Source organism: Pelmatolapia mariae, linkage group LG15, assembly GCF_036321145.2.
Source record: "Pelmatolapia mariae isolate MD_Pm_ZW linkage group LG15, Pm_UMD_F_2, whole genome shotgun sequence".
Lineage (NCBI taxonomy): Eukaryota > Metazoa > Chordata > Actinopteri > Cichliformes > Cichlidae > Pelmatolapia > Pelmatolapia mariae.
In genome coordinates, this window is record NC_086240.1 from 34,481,705 (window position 1) to 34,497,499 (window position 15,795).

General features: G+C 41.0%; 2 protein-coding genes across 2 annotated transcripts; one reads left to right on the forward strand and one right to left on the reverse strand.

The window, feature by feature from the left end:
- Nucleotides 1–2,451: 2,451 nt before the first annotated feature.
- gamt (guanidinoacetate N-methyltransferase) lies at nucleotides 2,452–5,731 on the forward strand. Its single transcript, XM_063495399.1, has 6 exons — nucleotides 2,452–2,916; nucleotides 4,179–4,324; nucleotides 4,453–4,516; nucleotides 4,640–4,707; nucleotides 4,918–5,028; nucleotides 5,497–5,731. The coding sequence occupies exons 1-6, from the start codon at nucleotides 2,739–2,741 to the stop codon at nucleotides 5,635–5,637; spliced, it is 708 nt and encodes a 235-aa protein (XP_063351469.1). The 5' UTR covers nucleotides 2,452–2,738; the 3' UTR covers nucleotides 5,638–5,731.
- Nucleotides 5,732–9,708: 3,977 nt separating this feature from the next.
- On the reverse strand, nucleotides 9,709–15,366 carry ndufs7 (NADH:ubiquinone oxidoreductase core subunit S7). Its single transcript, XM_063495846.1, has 8 exons — nucleotides 15,281–15,366; nucleotides 14,388–14,424; nucleotides 13,753–13,824; nucleotides 13,535–13,655; nucleotides 12,266–12,445; nucleotides 11,905–11,951; nucleotides 10,776–10,864; nucleotides 9,709–10,099 (listed from the first exon to the last, which is right to left on the reverse strand). Exons 1-8 carry the CDS (start codon nucleotides 15,294–15,296, stop codon nucleotides 10,002–10,004), a joined length of 660 nt encoding a protein of 219 aa, XP_063351916.1. The 5' UTR covers nucleotides 15,297–15,366; the 3' UTR covers nucleotides 9,709–10,001.
- Between the last annotated feature and the right edge of the window lie 429 nt (nucleotides 15,367–15,795).

The following is a 15,795-nucleotide window of genomic DNA, read 5'->3' on the forward strand; positions in this document are numbered from 1 at the left end:
AAAGATCTCTAGTGGGTCCATGACATGACTGCATTTTAGTGCTGCAGAATAAGAGTAATGTTTTATTGTTTCACATATCAAAGGCAGAACAAATCAAGTGCCTCATGTGAGAAAGAGAGGTAGGTGGATGAAAACATGATGTGGTGAGGACTCTTACCGAGGAGCCAGTCCCTCTCTGCCTCACCTAATGGGAGTGAAGTGGATGATGAGTAACCTGGGCAGAGGGGCCTGACCAAAAGAAGACCATCTGCCTGTATCACCAATAGGAAAAGGCTAGTGACGCTGGCTAACACAGGGTTTATAAGCTTGAAGTTAAATGGAAGTCCTTGGTGGGAAACAAATGAATGAAGATCCTGAAGTTATTCCCATTGTGCTAATCAGGAGTTTTATGATAAATCCATTGCTATTACAGCTGCAACCTATCTTCAGTCGATTGCTCTGCTCTGCTCTCCACACTCCCCCAAAACATCTTTGTTTGTGCAAAATCCAAAGACTCACTCAGATGGAAAACACTCACATTACAGAAACTGCATGAACCCGCTGAATTCTCGCATTTATCCAAATGATTGTTATTACTGTTATGATTGTTGTTACTCTAATACTCCTTCACAGCATGATGTGTCACTGTTAGTTAGCTCAATAACACCATCGTACTCCTATAATATAATGTACAATGTATATAACACATACATAACGTATATGGAGTTTTGGACACAATATTCTGTCAGTCATAACATCAAAGCTCCAGTGGAAACATGTGAGTACTATTTAGCTTATTGTAAAGAGTTCCTGCAGTATTTGAGTTTGTGAGCAGAGCTGGCAAAACATCTGGGGAAGTGTATTTACTTGATCATTTGAAGGATGCAAAACAAATATTAAGCTCACATTTATAATAGTAATCTGTTTGCAATGCAGGAGTAAAGGCCTAACTACTTCTTAGAGTAGTGGCTTTTAATCTGCTTATCCCTTTGACTGGACTGTTCCAATGTTGTGCAACAGGAGCCAATGTGCAGCATTTGTGATTAAGAGCAAATGGCAATGGTTAACTTCAGCATGTCCATTAGGAGAGCAGAGCAAAAGAAACACCTCTCACTCTGCTGATAATTCTGGATCCTACACTCAACTCAAAACAGGACATTTCTACACCAGTTATTGAGGCTAATTTTCTCCTGGATATGTAATGTTTAGCATCACTTTATACTGCTGATCCTGAATAATTAACCAGACAGTGCACACAGCTACCAAGGGATCCCACAGGTTTATCGCTGCTTTTGGAATTTAGATTTAATGTTAAGTGTGTGCGGCTGAATAACAACATCACGATATCTGCCTGGCTGAGTGTGGTGGAAAAGCGCTGCATCAAAACCTTGTTTTATGACATTTATTATTTTTATTTCCTGTCCTCAAATGGAGCGTGTTTAAAAATAATTTTGTCAATCTGGGAATTTTCCTCAGTTTTAAAGGCATCAACTCTGACTCTGGGGTCTACAACTTTTGGTGTAACCAGCAAATACTATATGTTGGGTACACTGCAAACGGGCTGCTGTCAATTTTATTGTAAAAAAAAAAAAAAAAAAACTAAACAAAAAACCCCCCAATCGTACCGTAATTACTGGTAACTTACACTACTATAAAAATTTATAGTAACCTGTTTACAGTGTAGGGATTGCACTTCCATGTATTAGCCATTATTTACAAGTACAGAAAAAAACTGTGACTACAAACTAAATAATCCCCAGATTATGGGGGAAGGTTTCGAGATTGTATTTCTACAAGTGCTTTTCCCCTCAGCATGGACTGTTAACTTGCATTCAACCAAAGCCTGTTCATCACTGAACACTGCTCAGTACCACTTGAATTACAAACTGAAACCAAAAAGCTTCCAGCATGTGTATATAAATCTGTATATTCAAACTGAGACATGCTGAGGTTTCAGAAAAGGAAATCCGGTTCTAGGGGTTAGTTTAACTACACATTTAGATAGACATGTTAATATGAGAAAGCAAAATTGAGTTTCATTAGTACGTCTTAGTTTTTCTACAATGCTGCTGTAGTAAATAAAAATAAATCCATCAGCATGACTCTTCAAACTTAAATTCCAAGAAATTCATGTGTCAAATTACAGAAAAAGTTCTGCTAGCTTATTGTCTAGACCAGGATGTCCAACTTAAGGCCTCAAAAGCCGGTGTCCTGCAGGTTTTTGATGTATCCTTGATCCAACACAGCTGATTTAAATGGCCAAATAACCTCCTCAACATGTCTTGACGTTCTACAGTGGCCTGATAATAATAAACTAACCATTTGATTCAGGTGTGTTGACCCAGGGTGATATCTAAAACCTGCAGGACACCGGCCCTCGAGGCCTGGAGTTGGACACCCCTGCCCTGGTGGATCTTGATCAGCAGAAAAAGCTATAAGAAAAAAAAGAAGTCCAAAATATATGTCCTCATTTACAGTTTCCAAAGCCGGTGGCCAAAGGGAGTCCCTGTTGGGCCGATTCTGGCCCACACGCCTTAGGTTTGACACACAGGTTATTTCCCAGTGAGTGAACCATCTTGTTGTCAGAGGATCTTTGGAGCTCTTGGAACGTGTGTGTGCGCGCTCCAAACTCTCAAACTCCCGTCGAGTCAGCACTTTAACCCAGATATAAACCGCGACCTCCCGCCTTCCCCTCCCTCTTCTGTGTGGAGACCCGGCCTGTCAAACCGTTCACCAGAGCCGAACTGCATCAAAACAAAATGACCACCTCTGCTCAGCCCATATTCTCAAAGGGAGAGGACTGCAAGGCCACCTGGCACGACGCTAGCGCGGGCTACAATGACGCAGACACGCACCTGGAGATCATGGGCAAGCCTGTGATGGAGCGCTGGGAGACGCCGTATATGCACTCCCTGGCCACTGTTGCTGCCTCAAAAGGTAAAAGCGGTTACTTGTATGAAGTGGCTTGTCCTTTGTCGGACACTGTACTCTGCGTCATGAGGTTTGTCCGATAATGGAGTCACAAGCCACCGTATGGAGTCGGCACAGCAGGCACTCACGTACTGTTTGTAAACACTTAGATGCCATCCAAAGGATACTATATGAAAACAAACTGTGGTCAGATGAATGAAAAATCATGACATCACGTGGGAGAAAACCAAACAGGGGAAAATGTATGTTGATATTATTTTTCAACTATACATACATGTTATTTAGTTTGAATGGAGTTTTCACACATATTTGAGCTTTTCTCTTCATTTACGGTTACTGATCTTGTGAGCACATGTGGCAGTGTGGTCAGTACTGGTGAGTACTACAACAGCTGTTACTTCACTCCAGGGACAGAGCCAAGAAATCAGTCTGCGGGAGGGGGGTGTCATCCGCTTTTAGCTATATGTGAAAATAGACTGATCCACATGACCTCACAGACAGCATGTGCACACAGCAGTCTGCACAATTTTGCAAAATTGCACAACTTTCTCACACTTGAAAGTGTTATTTGTTTAGGTGATTCAAATTGTTCTTCTATTGAATGCATGCTTTAATCAGTGTGATTTCCATTGCACAGTGTTGTTAGACTGGGGTCTTTTTACATTTACACTGTAATTTTACCACTTGTTTTACAAAATGACTTCACCTTTATGTGGAACAGTAGCTCTTATGTTTTCACCTGTCAATACAAGTAAAAATGTTATTTTGCACAGCCCTGATACTTTTCATTCACTTTCAGTAAGTTTTATTAGTATTTTTAGATATTTTTACCTCATCTGCACACATTGTTCTGGGACTACATAAAAATGAATACATTGAAAAGTGTGAAAATAACACTCAGCTCCTCTGATAGATCTTCAAAAATACAAAAAAACCTCCTATGAAAGGGTGAGGCAATAACTAAAAGGCTTCAGCCCACATCTATTTATATTCCACTCTGAAAGGAAATTAAACCCTTTGGCCTTTCTGTTCAGCCACAAGTCTGAGTGTTATCATGAAAATCAGCTCCAGTACTAGAATTATCACAGACGTGTCCTGTAAAGATACCGCATGTAAGAAAAACGGTAATATGATAATGGCCTCCCCCTAACCTAGCTTAGCTGGAAAAGACATTTTGACAGCACATCTGTGTGCAGTTATGCAGAAATACTTTGATACTCATGTCGCCAAATCTTTAGCAACATCTTTTGTTTCTGTGTTGAACGTAGGCGGTCGGGTGCTGGAGATTGGTTTCGGCATGGCCATCGCTGCCACCAAACTCGAGTCTTTCCCCATTGAGGAGCACTGGATCATCGAGTGCAACGATGGAGTCTTTGCCCGCCTGGAGAACTGGGCAAAGTCTCAGCCACACAAGGTCAGTAGGTCTGATGAATCGATAGGACACTAAGACGTCAGCTGATCTACCTGCATGCAGGACTAGCTTACAGTAAATTTTACTGTTCCTGGCCTTAAATGTGGCGGTGCTGATTAATGTTGCTGCAGGTCGTCCCTCTGAAGGGCCTCTGGGAAAATGTTGTCCCCACTCTGCCAGATAACCACTTTGATGGTGAGACAGATGAAGCTTAAGCTGTTTTCACATTTAAGAGTTATATTTTGTTTTTGTTAAAGGATAAAAGTGCATTAAAAACTGTGATTGACCTGCTGCTAACACACTGTCCTCCTCTCTCAGGTATCCTGTATGACACATACCCTCTGTCAGAGGAGACATGGCACACTCACCAGTTTGATTTCATCAAGGTAGGTAGTTAAACCTACCTTGTACTTGTGTGTACTTGTAAATACTTACAGTAAGTTACACACAAGGAATAAAGTAAAGAAAGTAGAACAATTTGACTGACCTACGTTTGAAGAGATCAGTTCATCTGTAGTGTGGAGAGGCCTTTGGTCATATATCCCTTGTATGCTTACACATAAGGAAGGGCTGAGGGTTTTTTGTGTCTTCTATAGGGTCATGCTCACAGGCTGCTGAAACCCGGTGGCGTCCTCACCTACTGCAACCTGACCTCCTGGGGCGAGCTGCTCAAGACTAAATACGACAACATTGAGAAAATGTTTGAGGTTGGTGCAGTTGCTAATAGACATACTGACATTTAGTGAGATGTAATTGCGTTGCTTTTGAGTTTCTAATGCGTTATATGCTTAAAACGAGCAGTGCAGAACTGGGAACGTTGTTGCTGTCGTTAAAGTAGCTGCAACTGCTATGTTGCAAAAGGAGGACGAGCACATAAAAAAACAAAGATGCGTGTAATTTCAACACTATTTACAAATGATAAATTGATTCATAAAATGTGATTTTAATTTTAAAATGCACATCAGCTGAAGATTGAACCGGTTGGTCCACTCATAAACATGTCTCAGGCCTGTGAGTCTAGGACTCGATTGATTCGTCAGTGTAGCACAGCACCTGGATTGGGTGAGGCAATCACTGGAAGGTTAATGATAAACAGGAGCGTTGTGTAGAGGCCGATAACGCCGTGAGACGCCTCACGCTGACCGTCTCTCTCCCCTCCCGTTAATGATTTCCAGGAGACCCAGGTGCCTCATCTGGTCGAAGCAGGCTTCAAGAAGGAGAAGATTAGCACCACCACCATGGACATTGAACCACCCAGTGAATGCAAATACTATTCCTTCCGCAAGATGATCACTCCCACTATTGTAAAAGAATAAAGTATAAAGACACCACTGTAGCTTTTTTTTTTTTTTTTTTTTTTTCTCTAACGTGCCTTTTCCTCTGACCTCTGCCATACATATTCAATAAACTCCATCCCCACTCCTTTACACATCCTTGTAATTACTTTGTCATGAGTTTATTTCCCTGTGTGGTTTTAATTCAACATTTCAAACGACTTCTGGAGTACAGTGTAGTTTTTAGCTCCAGTTTTGGGGGTCTGCACGATCACCTAGCTACAAATATATTTCAGTAACAAACGTGAGACAACAGCAGAGGTGCATTTACACCCCACTGAGACTCACCTGTTTCAGGTCTTTAATCACACAGCATCTCACACCATGCGTAGCCCAGTTTCAGACCAGCGAATATATCACTGCATGTTCAAAGACATGCTTTGTAATGAGTTTCACAAAAGTGTCCACCATGAAAAGTCTGTAAACTTATATCTGTCTTTATAATGCCAAATCGGTGCAAAAGTTTCCAGTAGTATTTCAGAAGTTATACTGTATGTATGCACTCATTGGCCACTTTGTTAGGAACACCTGGTCACTTGCTCGTTAATGCTGACATCTAATTACTAACATGGCAGCTGCTCTGGTGCACTTAGACATATAGACATGGTCAAGACAACATGCTGAAGTTCAAACTGAGCATCAGATGGAGGGAGAAAGATGACTGAACATTTCAGAGTGTTTCAGGAATTGCTGAGATTTTCCCACGCAGCCATCTCTATGGTTGCCTTGTTGAAGCAAGCGCTCAAAGGAGAAAAGTCAGACTGCTTTGAGCTGATAGGAAGAAAACAGTAAATCAAGTAACCATGAGTTAAACTAAGATGCAAGACCACCTCTGAGACTTTTGGATGGTAGGGTGAGACCCTGGTGTAAATGGTCCATGAAACCATGAATCCATCTTGCCTTGTATCCACAGTTCAGGCTGCTGGTGGTGTTTTGGTGTGGGGGGGATATGTTCTTGGCACGCTTTGGGCACCATAGTACCAACTTAGCATTGTTTAAACACAGCCTGCCTGAGTATTGTTGCTGACTGTGTCAGTTAGCACAGTGTACTAATCATCTGATGGCTGCTTGCAGTAAGATAACACACCGTGTCACAAACTCAGATCATCTCAAACTGCTTTCTTGAACATGAGTTCACTGTAATCAAATGGCTTCCACAGTCACCAGATCTCAAATGGAGCACCTTTGGGACGTGGTGGAACAGGAGATTCACCTGCAGCACCCGTGCGATGCTGTCATGTCACTATGGACCAGAATCGCTGAGGGATGTTTCCAGGACCTTGTTTAATCTATGCCACGAAGAATAAAAGCAGTTCTGCAAACAAAAAAGGAGTCCAACCTGACACTAACAACATGTAAGCAATAACACGACCCGTTGTTGAATATCATGCATGTTCACAAGAAAAGGCAAAAAGACTGAAACAAATCCCATAAAAATCACTTGCTTAAAAGTGACATATTTCTAATAACTGCGCATGTTAACATCCATCTACATAATGAAAGACAATCGTTTAAAACAAGGCATCAGCTGTCGAACAGTTCATCGAGGTTACCACAGACTACACTGTACACTATGTTTTCATTTATGGTCTCAGATAACGGTGCACGTTATCTGAACATGTGGAAATAAGTTACCACCTGGCGCAGACTCATTAATCATTAGATGGATGTGATGATGCAACACCAAGCGGCAGTCAGGTGGGAAACTACAGCAGCTGGCAGATCTGAATCAGGACTCGTATTTTTGCAAGTGTGCTCATGTGCAAAATGAAGAAGCAAAAGAAACAGACCTTACACCCAAGAGGGCACGAACTACACACAAGGACTGAAACTTAAGTGATATATAAGAAATTAATCAGTCTGTGCAATAAAGTAAATCTGCTTATTATAGTTGCCAATAGTTAAAGGGGAGCAAACAAATGCATGCATTTGTGGTACAGTGCTGTGCAAAAGTCTTGAGCCACCTCTTCTTTCTTTATATTTTGTTTGGAAAATGGGAAATATGTGCCATAGTGTAAAGGACATTCAAAGCTCTTCTCTGGATGTTAGCGGCTCGTAGTTCTGTTCTCTGTCAAGATGATCCCACAATGCTTCAGTAACGATGAGGTCCGGGCTAGGGTTAGGTTTAAGCCAATCCATGACTGATTGGGTTCTTTGTGCATTTTTTCTATCCAGGCCTGCTTTTACTGCATTGGCAATGTGTTTGGGATCTTTGGCGTGCTGAAAACTGAAGCTGTAGCTAATCAGATACTTTTCAGATGGTATTGCATTCAAAATAAAAATGGTTTAAACCCTGTCCAAACCAACCTCTCATAGTGAGAAGGAATTGAACCAGATATTTGAAATGTACATTAATCACTCCATCAGGTGTGTTGACACTGATCTTCACTCTTGTGTAACTTGGCAGGTGTCAGCCTTTTTTCCCTTTTCCCTTCCTTAAAAACAGCTTCCTGACAGCCACCCTCCCACTAAGACCATTTCTGAAGAGACTTGATCGAACAGTAGCTGGATCAACTGAAGGTCCAGATGCATCTCTCAGCTCTTGTGTCAGGTCTTTTTTTTTTTCCCCCTATTTCTTAAGAAGATGACTTTCAGATGCTATTTTTAGGCCGGTCACTTCTTTCATTTCCCACTCGTCCAGTTTCCTCAAAATATTCAAGGATACGTGTTTCAAGATTTAATTTAAAATAATTTCTTTGCTGTTTTGTTTAGACACAATGTGGGTTCATCCCTTGAGTTAGGTGCCTTTTTTATGTTTGAATGATTCATAGGTCAGTGTTAAGTGGCTTAATCGATAACAAAAAACATTCCTGAAAAGAGTTGGCTACAAGGACTGAACTGGAGATGAATAAAAAAGCCAAAGTCCAAAGAAAATCTTTAAAAGACCTTTGGAAACCTTTGGAGAGCTATTGCTCAAGACCACTTTAAAAATGACAAAACGTCTGGCTCCCTGGAAACAAAATAAGTAAACTGCTCAAGAGCTTTACACATGATCACCCCCTGTAATATATCAAGGCTAGTATAGCAATTCAACTGTTGAGGATATTTATTTCAGAGCTTCCTGAAATTTTAGTTTTGGTTTGTGCTGCTGTAACTTTTGACGACTTAATAACTAAATATCAGATGAACCTGTGGACTACAACGTGTTTCAGCTCAGTGAGACTAAACCATCACAACCTGCAGAAATGTTTTTAAATGGTTGATTCCTCTAGCATCCTGCTACCTTTTATTGAGCTTCATTATTTTGGTATACATTATATAGATACACACAAAAAAAACACTGCTCATAAACATGTAACCTGTTTTATTTTACTTTTGTGGAATTGAAACAATCAGATTAATGGAAGAACATAAAACAAAGACCCTGAAGTCACAGTAAAGAATCCCTGCATACTTGTGTTTTGATTGCACAGTGGTAGAGCGGTCTCAACAACCAGGTTGTTGGGTTTCCTCCCAGAGTTTAAAAACATGCATTTCAGGTTATATTGTGACTCATACTTGGCTCTCATGGCTGCACGGTAGATAACCATAAAGTGAATTCTTGTTTGAACTTTTAGGAAAAAAAACTCTATATTAACTGTAGGACACCTACAATAGGCGATTTTCACCCACGTCATTCTTGTTTTTGCTTTAGAGCCATTTTATAGGTTACCTTTCTTCAGTTTATGAATGTTGTAGAGGCAAAATAAAATAAGAGTAATTCAGCTTGCCATGTATTTTAATGGGCAGCACATTATAAGGGTTAAAATATACCTGATATTAGTGATAGTGTTACAAAACTGCACATTAGTGCTCTAGGGTTAATGTCAGCCTATTCCATTATAGCAGTACATGCAAACATACACTAACCTTTTTACTCCTTTGTGTGCGTTTTAAAAGATCAACCTCAGAGCGAAACAATCAGCACACAATAAAAGCGTATTTTGCTTCCAACCACTGCAGAATCCACAAACACCAGTGAAGGTCAGGGCTGGCGATCACAGGAGCCCCCTGGTGGCCGAGACTCGGCTCTGGCGTTCACAGCATCAGAAATGACGACAGCTGGCACGGGACTAGGTTTTCACGTAAGCTCAGTTTATTGAAAATAACACTTAAGATTCTGAAATATGTCACTCATATTCTATCTTCATGAATGACTGATGAGATATACAGTTTTTCTGATGGCTACTTGAAGACGTGAATTCAATTTAAAAGCTGTAATTTAAATACGCAGCGTGTGCCGTCTGTAAATTACAAAGACTTTAATGAAGTTCATTCCTGCAGCTCTACATTGAGGAGGAGCAGCGCTCCAAATGCAACCAGAAATACAGTGTTTACAAACAGACGCACACACATATACAGATTGTTCATTTCCTGTACCAGATCTTTAATTTCTTCTCACGCTTGATTTTCTTCTGCAGCTGTAAAGTCCCGTAGAGAAGAGCCTCTGCAGTGGGCGGGCAACCTGCAAGGCAAAAGTACTAATAATGCATGTTTCAACAGAAACACGACGCCACATTATTGCACAATGACATTAGCATTGCGCAGTCATCTCCTATTTAAAACAATCAAACCATCTATATTTGATTACTGCTGATGACACAATTACTAGTTTTCCTACTGCAGCTACAGATCAAGTATGAGTGCTTCTCTCCCCTTCCCCAGCCAGCAGACTCCAGGCTGCCGTGTTTATAAATTATTACTATGAAAAAGATGTTGATCTGGACTAGTGTGGATGGGGAACACAAGACCACAGACTGTGAACACACCAACAAATGTGAGAACAACATCTCTTTGCAAAATCTTAATCTATCATTCAGCAGCAGAAGCACGAGAGAGGTCAGCCACTGAAGGCCTACAGGCGTTTTCATAAAGGTTGACTTGGTTTATTGGTTCAAATCTAACTGGTTGCCAGTTCAGCTCCACTCCAGCAGAAAATATATGAAGATGGAAAAGGTCACAGATTGAAGAGGCTTGCAATATGGTAGCAGAAACCCTTAATTTGGTAATTCTTAATAACCAGACTACAGAAATGGCAATCCACAAATATCTCTCCACTAACTGGGTGTCTAGAGTACATTTTCCACTTTCATTAATAAGAAAATGTGCAAATTTTATCCTTTCTCTGTAATAAACTCTACCTGGAACATAAATGTCCACCGGTACGATTCGGTCACAGCCTCTGACGACAGCGTAAGAATAGTGGTAGTAGCCTCCTCCGTTAGCACAGCTGGAAAAGAAAAAAAATCCAATCAGCTTTCTTTAAACGTGACACAACAGCAGCAACATTTCACGTCAACGTCACAGCAGTAATAAAGACACTGCCGAGTTTCACGTTCAGCTAAATTATGGATTCCTAATGACACAGATGTGTTGTGTCCTAAAACCCAGCGTTGCTTTGATTGTGCTCGACCTTCTCCTCTGCAATCTCTGATTGTGTGATTGGCTGAGCCTCAGACTGCAGCCCAGTCTGCTTCCCAGCTGCTGTCTGAAGACTGAGTGGTGAGAAACCCACTCCAGCTTTTCCACCACACTCATGTTTGCTTTATTTACATGAAGCAGAGATGATGTGATTTCACGCGAACAGCTTAAAATCATCTCTCTCCTTTGATTATAACAATAATCCTGTTGTTGTAATGAGTGTTTGTATTTGCATGAAGCACTCATTTCACTACCTGGGACAGGCTTAGTTTTATCTGGTTGACAAATTTTGTGTGCACTAAGAGCAGAAGTGTTGTTAGGTGGTTAAGTGTATTTCTTTTCAATCACTTCTTCAGTTCTTTAGTGCTTTGTTAGTCTTTTGACTTCCTTTACTCTGATTTTGCTGCTTCTCTCATTCCTAGCAGAGCTGATCATTAAAAAGCTCATTGTGATGATCTGAAGGTGTCGGGATCCTCAAATCTTTTTTTTTTTTTTCCCCATCCACCTCAGTCTGCTAGTGTTGCAGTGAGGGTCTGACTCTACAACGTCACAATTTAAGAGTGTGCAAGAGTAAAATTACAAACGTGCCAGATTATTTGTCTTTGTAAGACGGAAAAGATGGGTGCAGAAACCAGCTTCTAAACATTTATCGTTAAATCAAAAGTTAATAGGTTGCAACTCAAAATTTCATAGTTTGGAACGAGCAGCTTCAGCACTTTAATCCAGTCTCTTTATCACAGAAGCCTAATATTTCTTTAACTGCCCCCCCCCCCCAAAAAAAAGGAACGACTTGATCAGTGGATCAGTGGTTGGAATAAAAAGATTAGAGGAGATCTCTTCAGGACTTACCTTCCCATGGAAATGACATATCTGGGCTCAGGCATCTGGTCATACACCTGTTGGGAAGAAGAAGCGGTTCAGACACTCTTATATAATGTCTAACTAAGAACTAATCTGTAGATTCAGCTGGAGGCGGCTTCATGCCAGTCACTCAATCCACCGGCAGGCTGCTCATAATCCAGCCAGCGTTTGCTCAGCTATCCTGCAGACAGACAGCACTGACTATGTCTACAAGCTGTGAGTGAAAACACATTTTTTGTTTCTCCTTCAATTCCCAAACCCAAGTCAAACCTCACACTTCAGCTAATCAGTTAAACTGCAGTTAGGTGAAAGTGATGATGATGATGATTAGTGGAGGCCCTTTTCTCACCTTGCGCAGGGCTGGAGCCATCTTATTGGTCAACGTTCCTGCCACGATCATGACATCTGCCTGCCGGGGACTGGCTCTGAATACGACTCCAAAACGGTCCATGTCGTAACGGGGAGCCGCCATGTGCATCATTTCCACAGCACAGCAAGCCAGGCCAAAGGTCATGGGCCACAGAGAGCTCTGAGGAGGAAACAGCAGTCATCGTTTGTGCAGTTTCTGGGCAATAGGCCGCAACGTTCACAGGGTTATAAAGGTTTTGAGGACGTTTACTTTCTCAAGGTGTACTTAGCTCTGTATGTGCATTATGTTAATGTGAAAGCAACAAGTCTGCAAGTTACTTTTGGCCCTTTAACCCCCTGTAGTCACGCTGTAGTGTCTAAATCACGTAACTGATTTAAGATGACGTAGCAGCAAGATGCAGCCTCGCTGAGTCTCTGTTTCAACTCGTGTTGAAAGCCTGGACTTCAAACTGCATACTAGTTTTTAAACTCTGTTGATAAGCCAGAAAAAAAAAAGTTATGATAAACTTTTTTTTATCATAACTTTTTTTTTTTTAAACAACTTGCACCATACTTTCTCCTAAATACTTTTGTAACAGATGTTGCATCAAGAAAAAAGGACAGCCCTTGAACAAAGACAAACAAAAACAAAAAAACCAAAAAAAAAAAAAAAAGGACACCCCTTTCCTATTGGTGGGAAAATGCACCACGGCAACCAAAAGAAATTATATGACAACATGTGGCATTCGGGTGCTTAGAAAGAGGGGAAAGTTTGGGGAGTGACGGCAGAAAGCAAGAGCAATATCGATAGTGAGTTTTGAGTGTGTTTGGAGTGAATGGTTAGTGTGTAGTTGAGATGTAGTGTAGTCATTTGTTTGATTTTGTGTGGCAAAACAATGAGGTGACTACTAAAAATAAGAAAATAACTGAACAGAGAAAAGCGAAGTTGTACTGAGACAAATGATACCAAACAAGACAAGGTCAATAGTTTTTAAAGGTGAAATATAAAGAGAAAATCAGAAGTAGTTGACCCCAGGGGGTTAAGATCCATAATACCACAGTTACAGTGACACATTTACAACGTTCTTCAGGTGATGTAGGGGTCACATCACATGCTGACAGAGAACTTGGTTTTATTTCCAGATGTGTACTTTATATCAGACTGCTTTGTTCTCCATTAGGCATGTAATGAAAACACAGCGCACATACTCATGAGTCTAACCCAGACATGCAGCACGTTAACACAGCTCACAGTTTCTCATCTACTCACCCTGCGAGCCCAGTTAACCAGGTCGTCCAGCTTGGTGATCACATACTCGCCCTTGCTGCTGGCTACAGACGTCGGTTTGGCTGCAGCGACAGCCGTGCTTTTCTCTCTAGCTGGCACCACGCTGCAGAAGCAGGAGGGGGGAATGAGAGAGAGCAGAGTTTTACCATGGTAGTAGTTTGAATGTATCTGTTACCACAGGATCTCTCTCATAAACTCACCTTGTGCTGTTGTTATCATTTTTAGCAGTGCTGTGCAGGCTCTTGTGCTGAAGAGCGAAAACCGAAATGGGCCTGCGGGGACAGAAGTAACAGTTAGACATAGCGGGATGTTAAATGTTAAAACCACTCCTAACAATAAAATAATGCACCACAAAAGCTCTCAGCTTCACAAAAAGACAGCATTTGAAATGCTATCATCATTTGATGGTACCGGGTGATGGACAGATGGGGGGGATTTCTTTGAGGGCGATGCGATAGCAATTTTGCCTGAGCCTTCAAAACCTGGTGGTGCTTTAAAGGATTAACTCGCAGGCTGGCTGCTGCTGCTTGCCAGTGTGGAGGAATAAAACCTAACAGCAAATGTTTCAGTCTTTGTTTTTTGTGGAGGTTGCTTCATCTTGTTATTTTCTCCAATAACAAATTCAGAATGTTGAGAAGTAAAATCGGGTCTACTCTATATTTGTGACTACCTTTTGTTATTTTATTTTTTTTAAGATGACCGCATACAGAATGCATTTGTACACAAGTATAAAGAGAACCTCTTATGAAGTGTGTGATGCTGTAACAGCTGTAAGCAGGACAAGGCCGGATTAGAATCGGTTTCAATACAAGGAACCAGATTAGAAGGTTCTTACCTTGTTGAAAAAGAGCCAAATATGGCCAGGCGAGGTGCTGCAAAATAAATACAGAACACATTATTACACAAGGTGAAGAAACTTTAACAACTAGAGAGAGTGCAAGAGCTAGAGGTGTATAAATGGGGCCTTTGCTCAAACTATGCAAAGAAGGATTTTTGCAAGCTATAGGAGCAGCACCATGTCTGCACACGAGAAACACTTTCTCTGCAACTACAGTTGTTGCAACTACACTGCAACATCTGTTCACTTAAAGTAATGTCAGCACCCAGCTGTTGACAATCCACCAAAAACACTATTTAACACTTAAATATTATTATAACCTTAGGGTGGGGAGAAAAAAAAATCTAGGAATAGAAAGGTATTAGTTTTCTTGCTGTCTGTAACATATCAAATTAAAGCCGAAAAGTCGAAAATTTCTGCCTCGTTTCAAAAAGTCTTTAACTTGTGCTTCTTAAGCTATGGTGATCGCAAACTCGGGTGACAATCCTAAAATTGTAAAGTTTTTACACGAAGTTTGGTTCCATGATCAGCACTTCGAACCTGTCGTCTTGCACTGGGAGCCACCAGCTTTAATCCAGTATGGATGCAGTCGTTAGTAAACTAAAATAACAGCAGTCTGGGTGGTTTAAACACGACATTTGTCCAAGCCTGTTTTAATATCTGTTTAATGTGACTACTGCATGCTAACATGGCTAGCCGCTATGCTAACACAGACAGAGCAAGGTCAGCGGCGCTTTCCTTAAAAGTTACAAACCGGCCGTCAAACGCAGCCAAGCCGCCGCGCAGTTCACTCCCCTGGGCTCATTTTTAAAATACTCACAGCAGCATGAGTATAAAAAGACACCAACGACTACAGAAAAGCGTGTAGTTTCAGTCAAAACATCACTCACCTACCAACGCCGCCATCTTTGGAGGTTCTGGTTACGTCAAACGGGCTCTTGTCGTGTCAGAGCGCGAGCAGCTGAGGGCGCTGCTGCCACGTGACAACAACCACATATTCGATCTGCGCACTTTAAACCAGCTCAAGTCCTCAGAGACTCATAATCAAAAACCAAAAAACAGACAAACAATAATCCCTAAAAGTACTAATACAATACTGGGGAACATTTTTAGACTCTGACTTTTAGAAATACTGAATTTTCAAAAAGATCGGAAATCTGTGTCACAGTGCAACCCTGAGCATTTAACCAGCAACCAAACAGGTCTGATGCTTCAGAAGGCCATGTTAGGGTCACATTTTACCTGTCAAATACAAGAATAACAGCATATCATAATAAAATATATTCTGTAGCCTAAAATAATGTTTTTTTCAAATTAGTATATTATTATAACTCTTAAATAATCATAAAATCAGTACATACGTGTCTAGATGTCTATAATATTATTAAATAGACTGATCACAGTT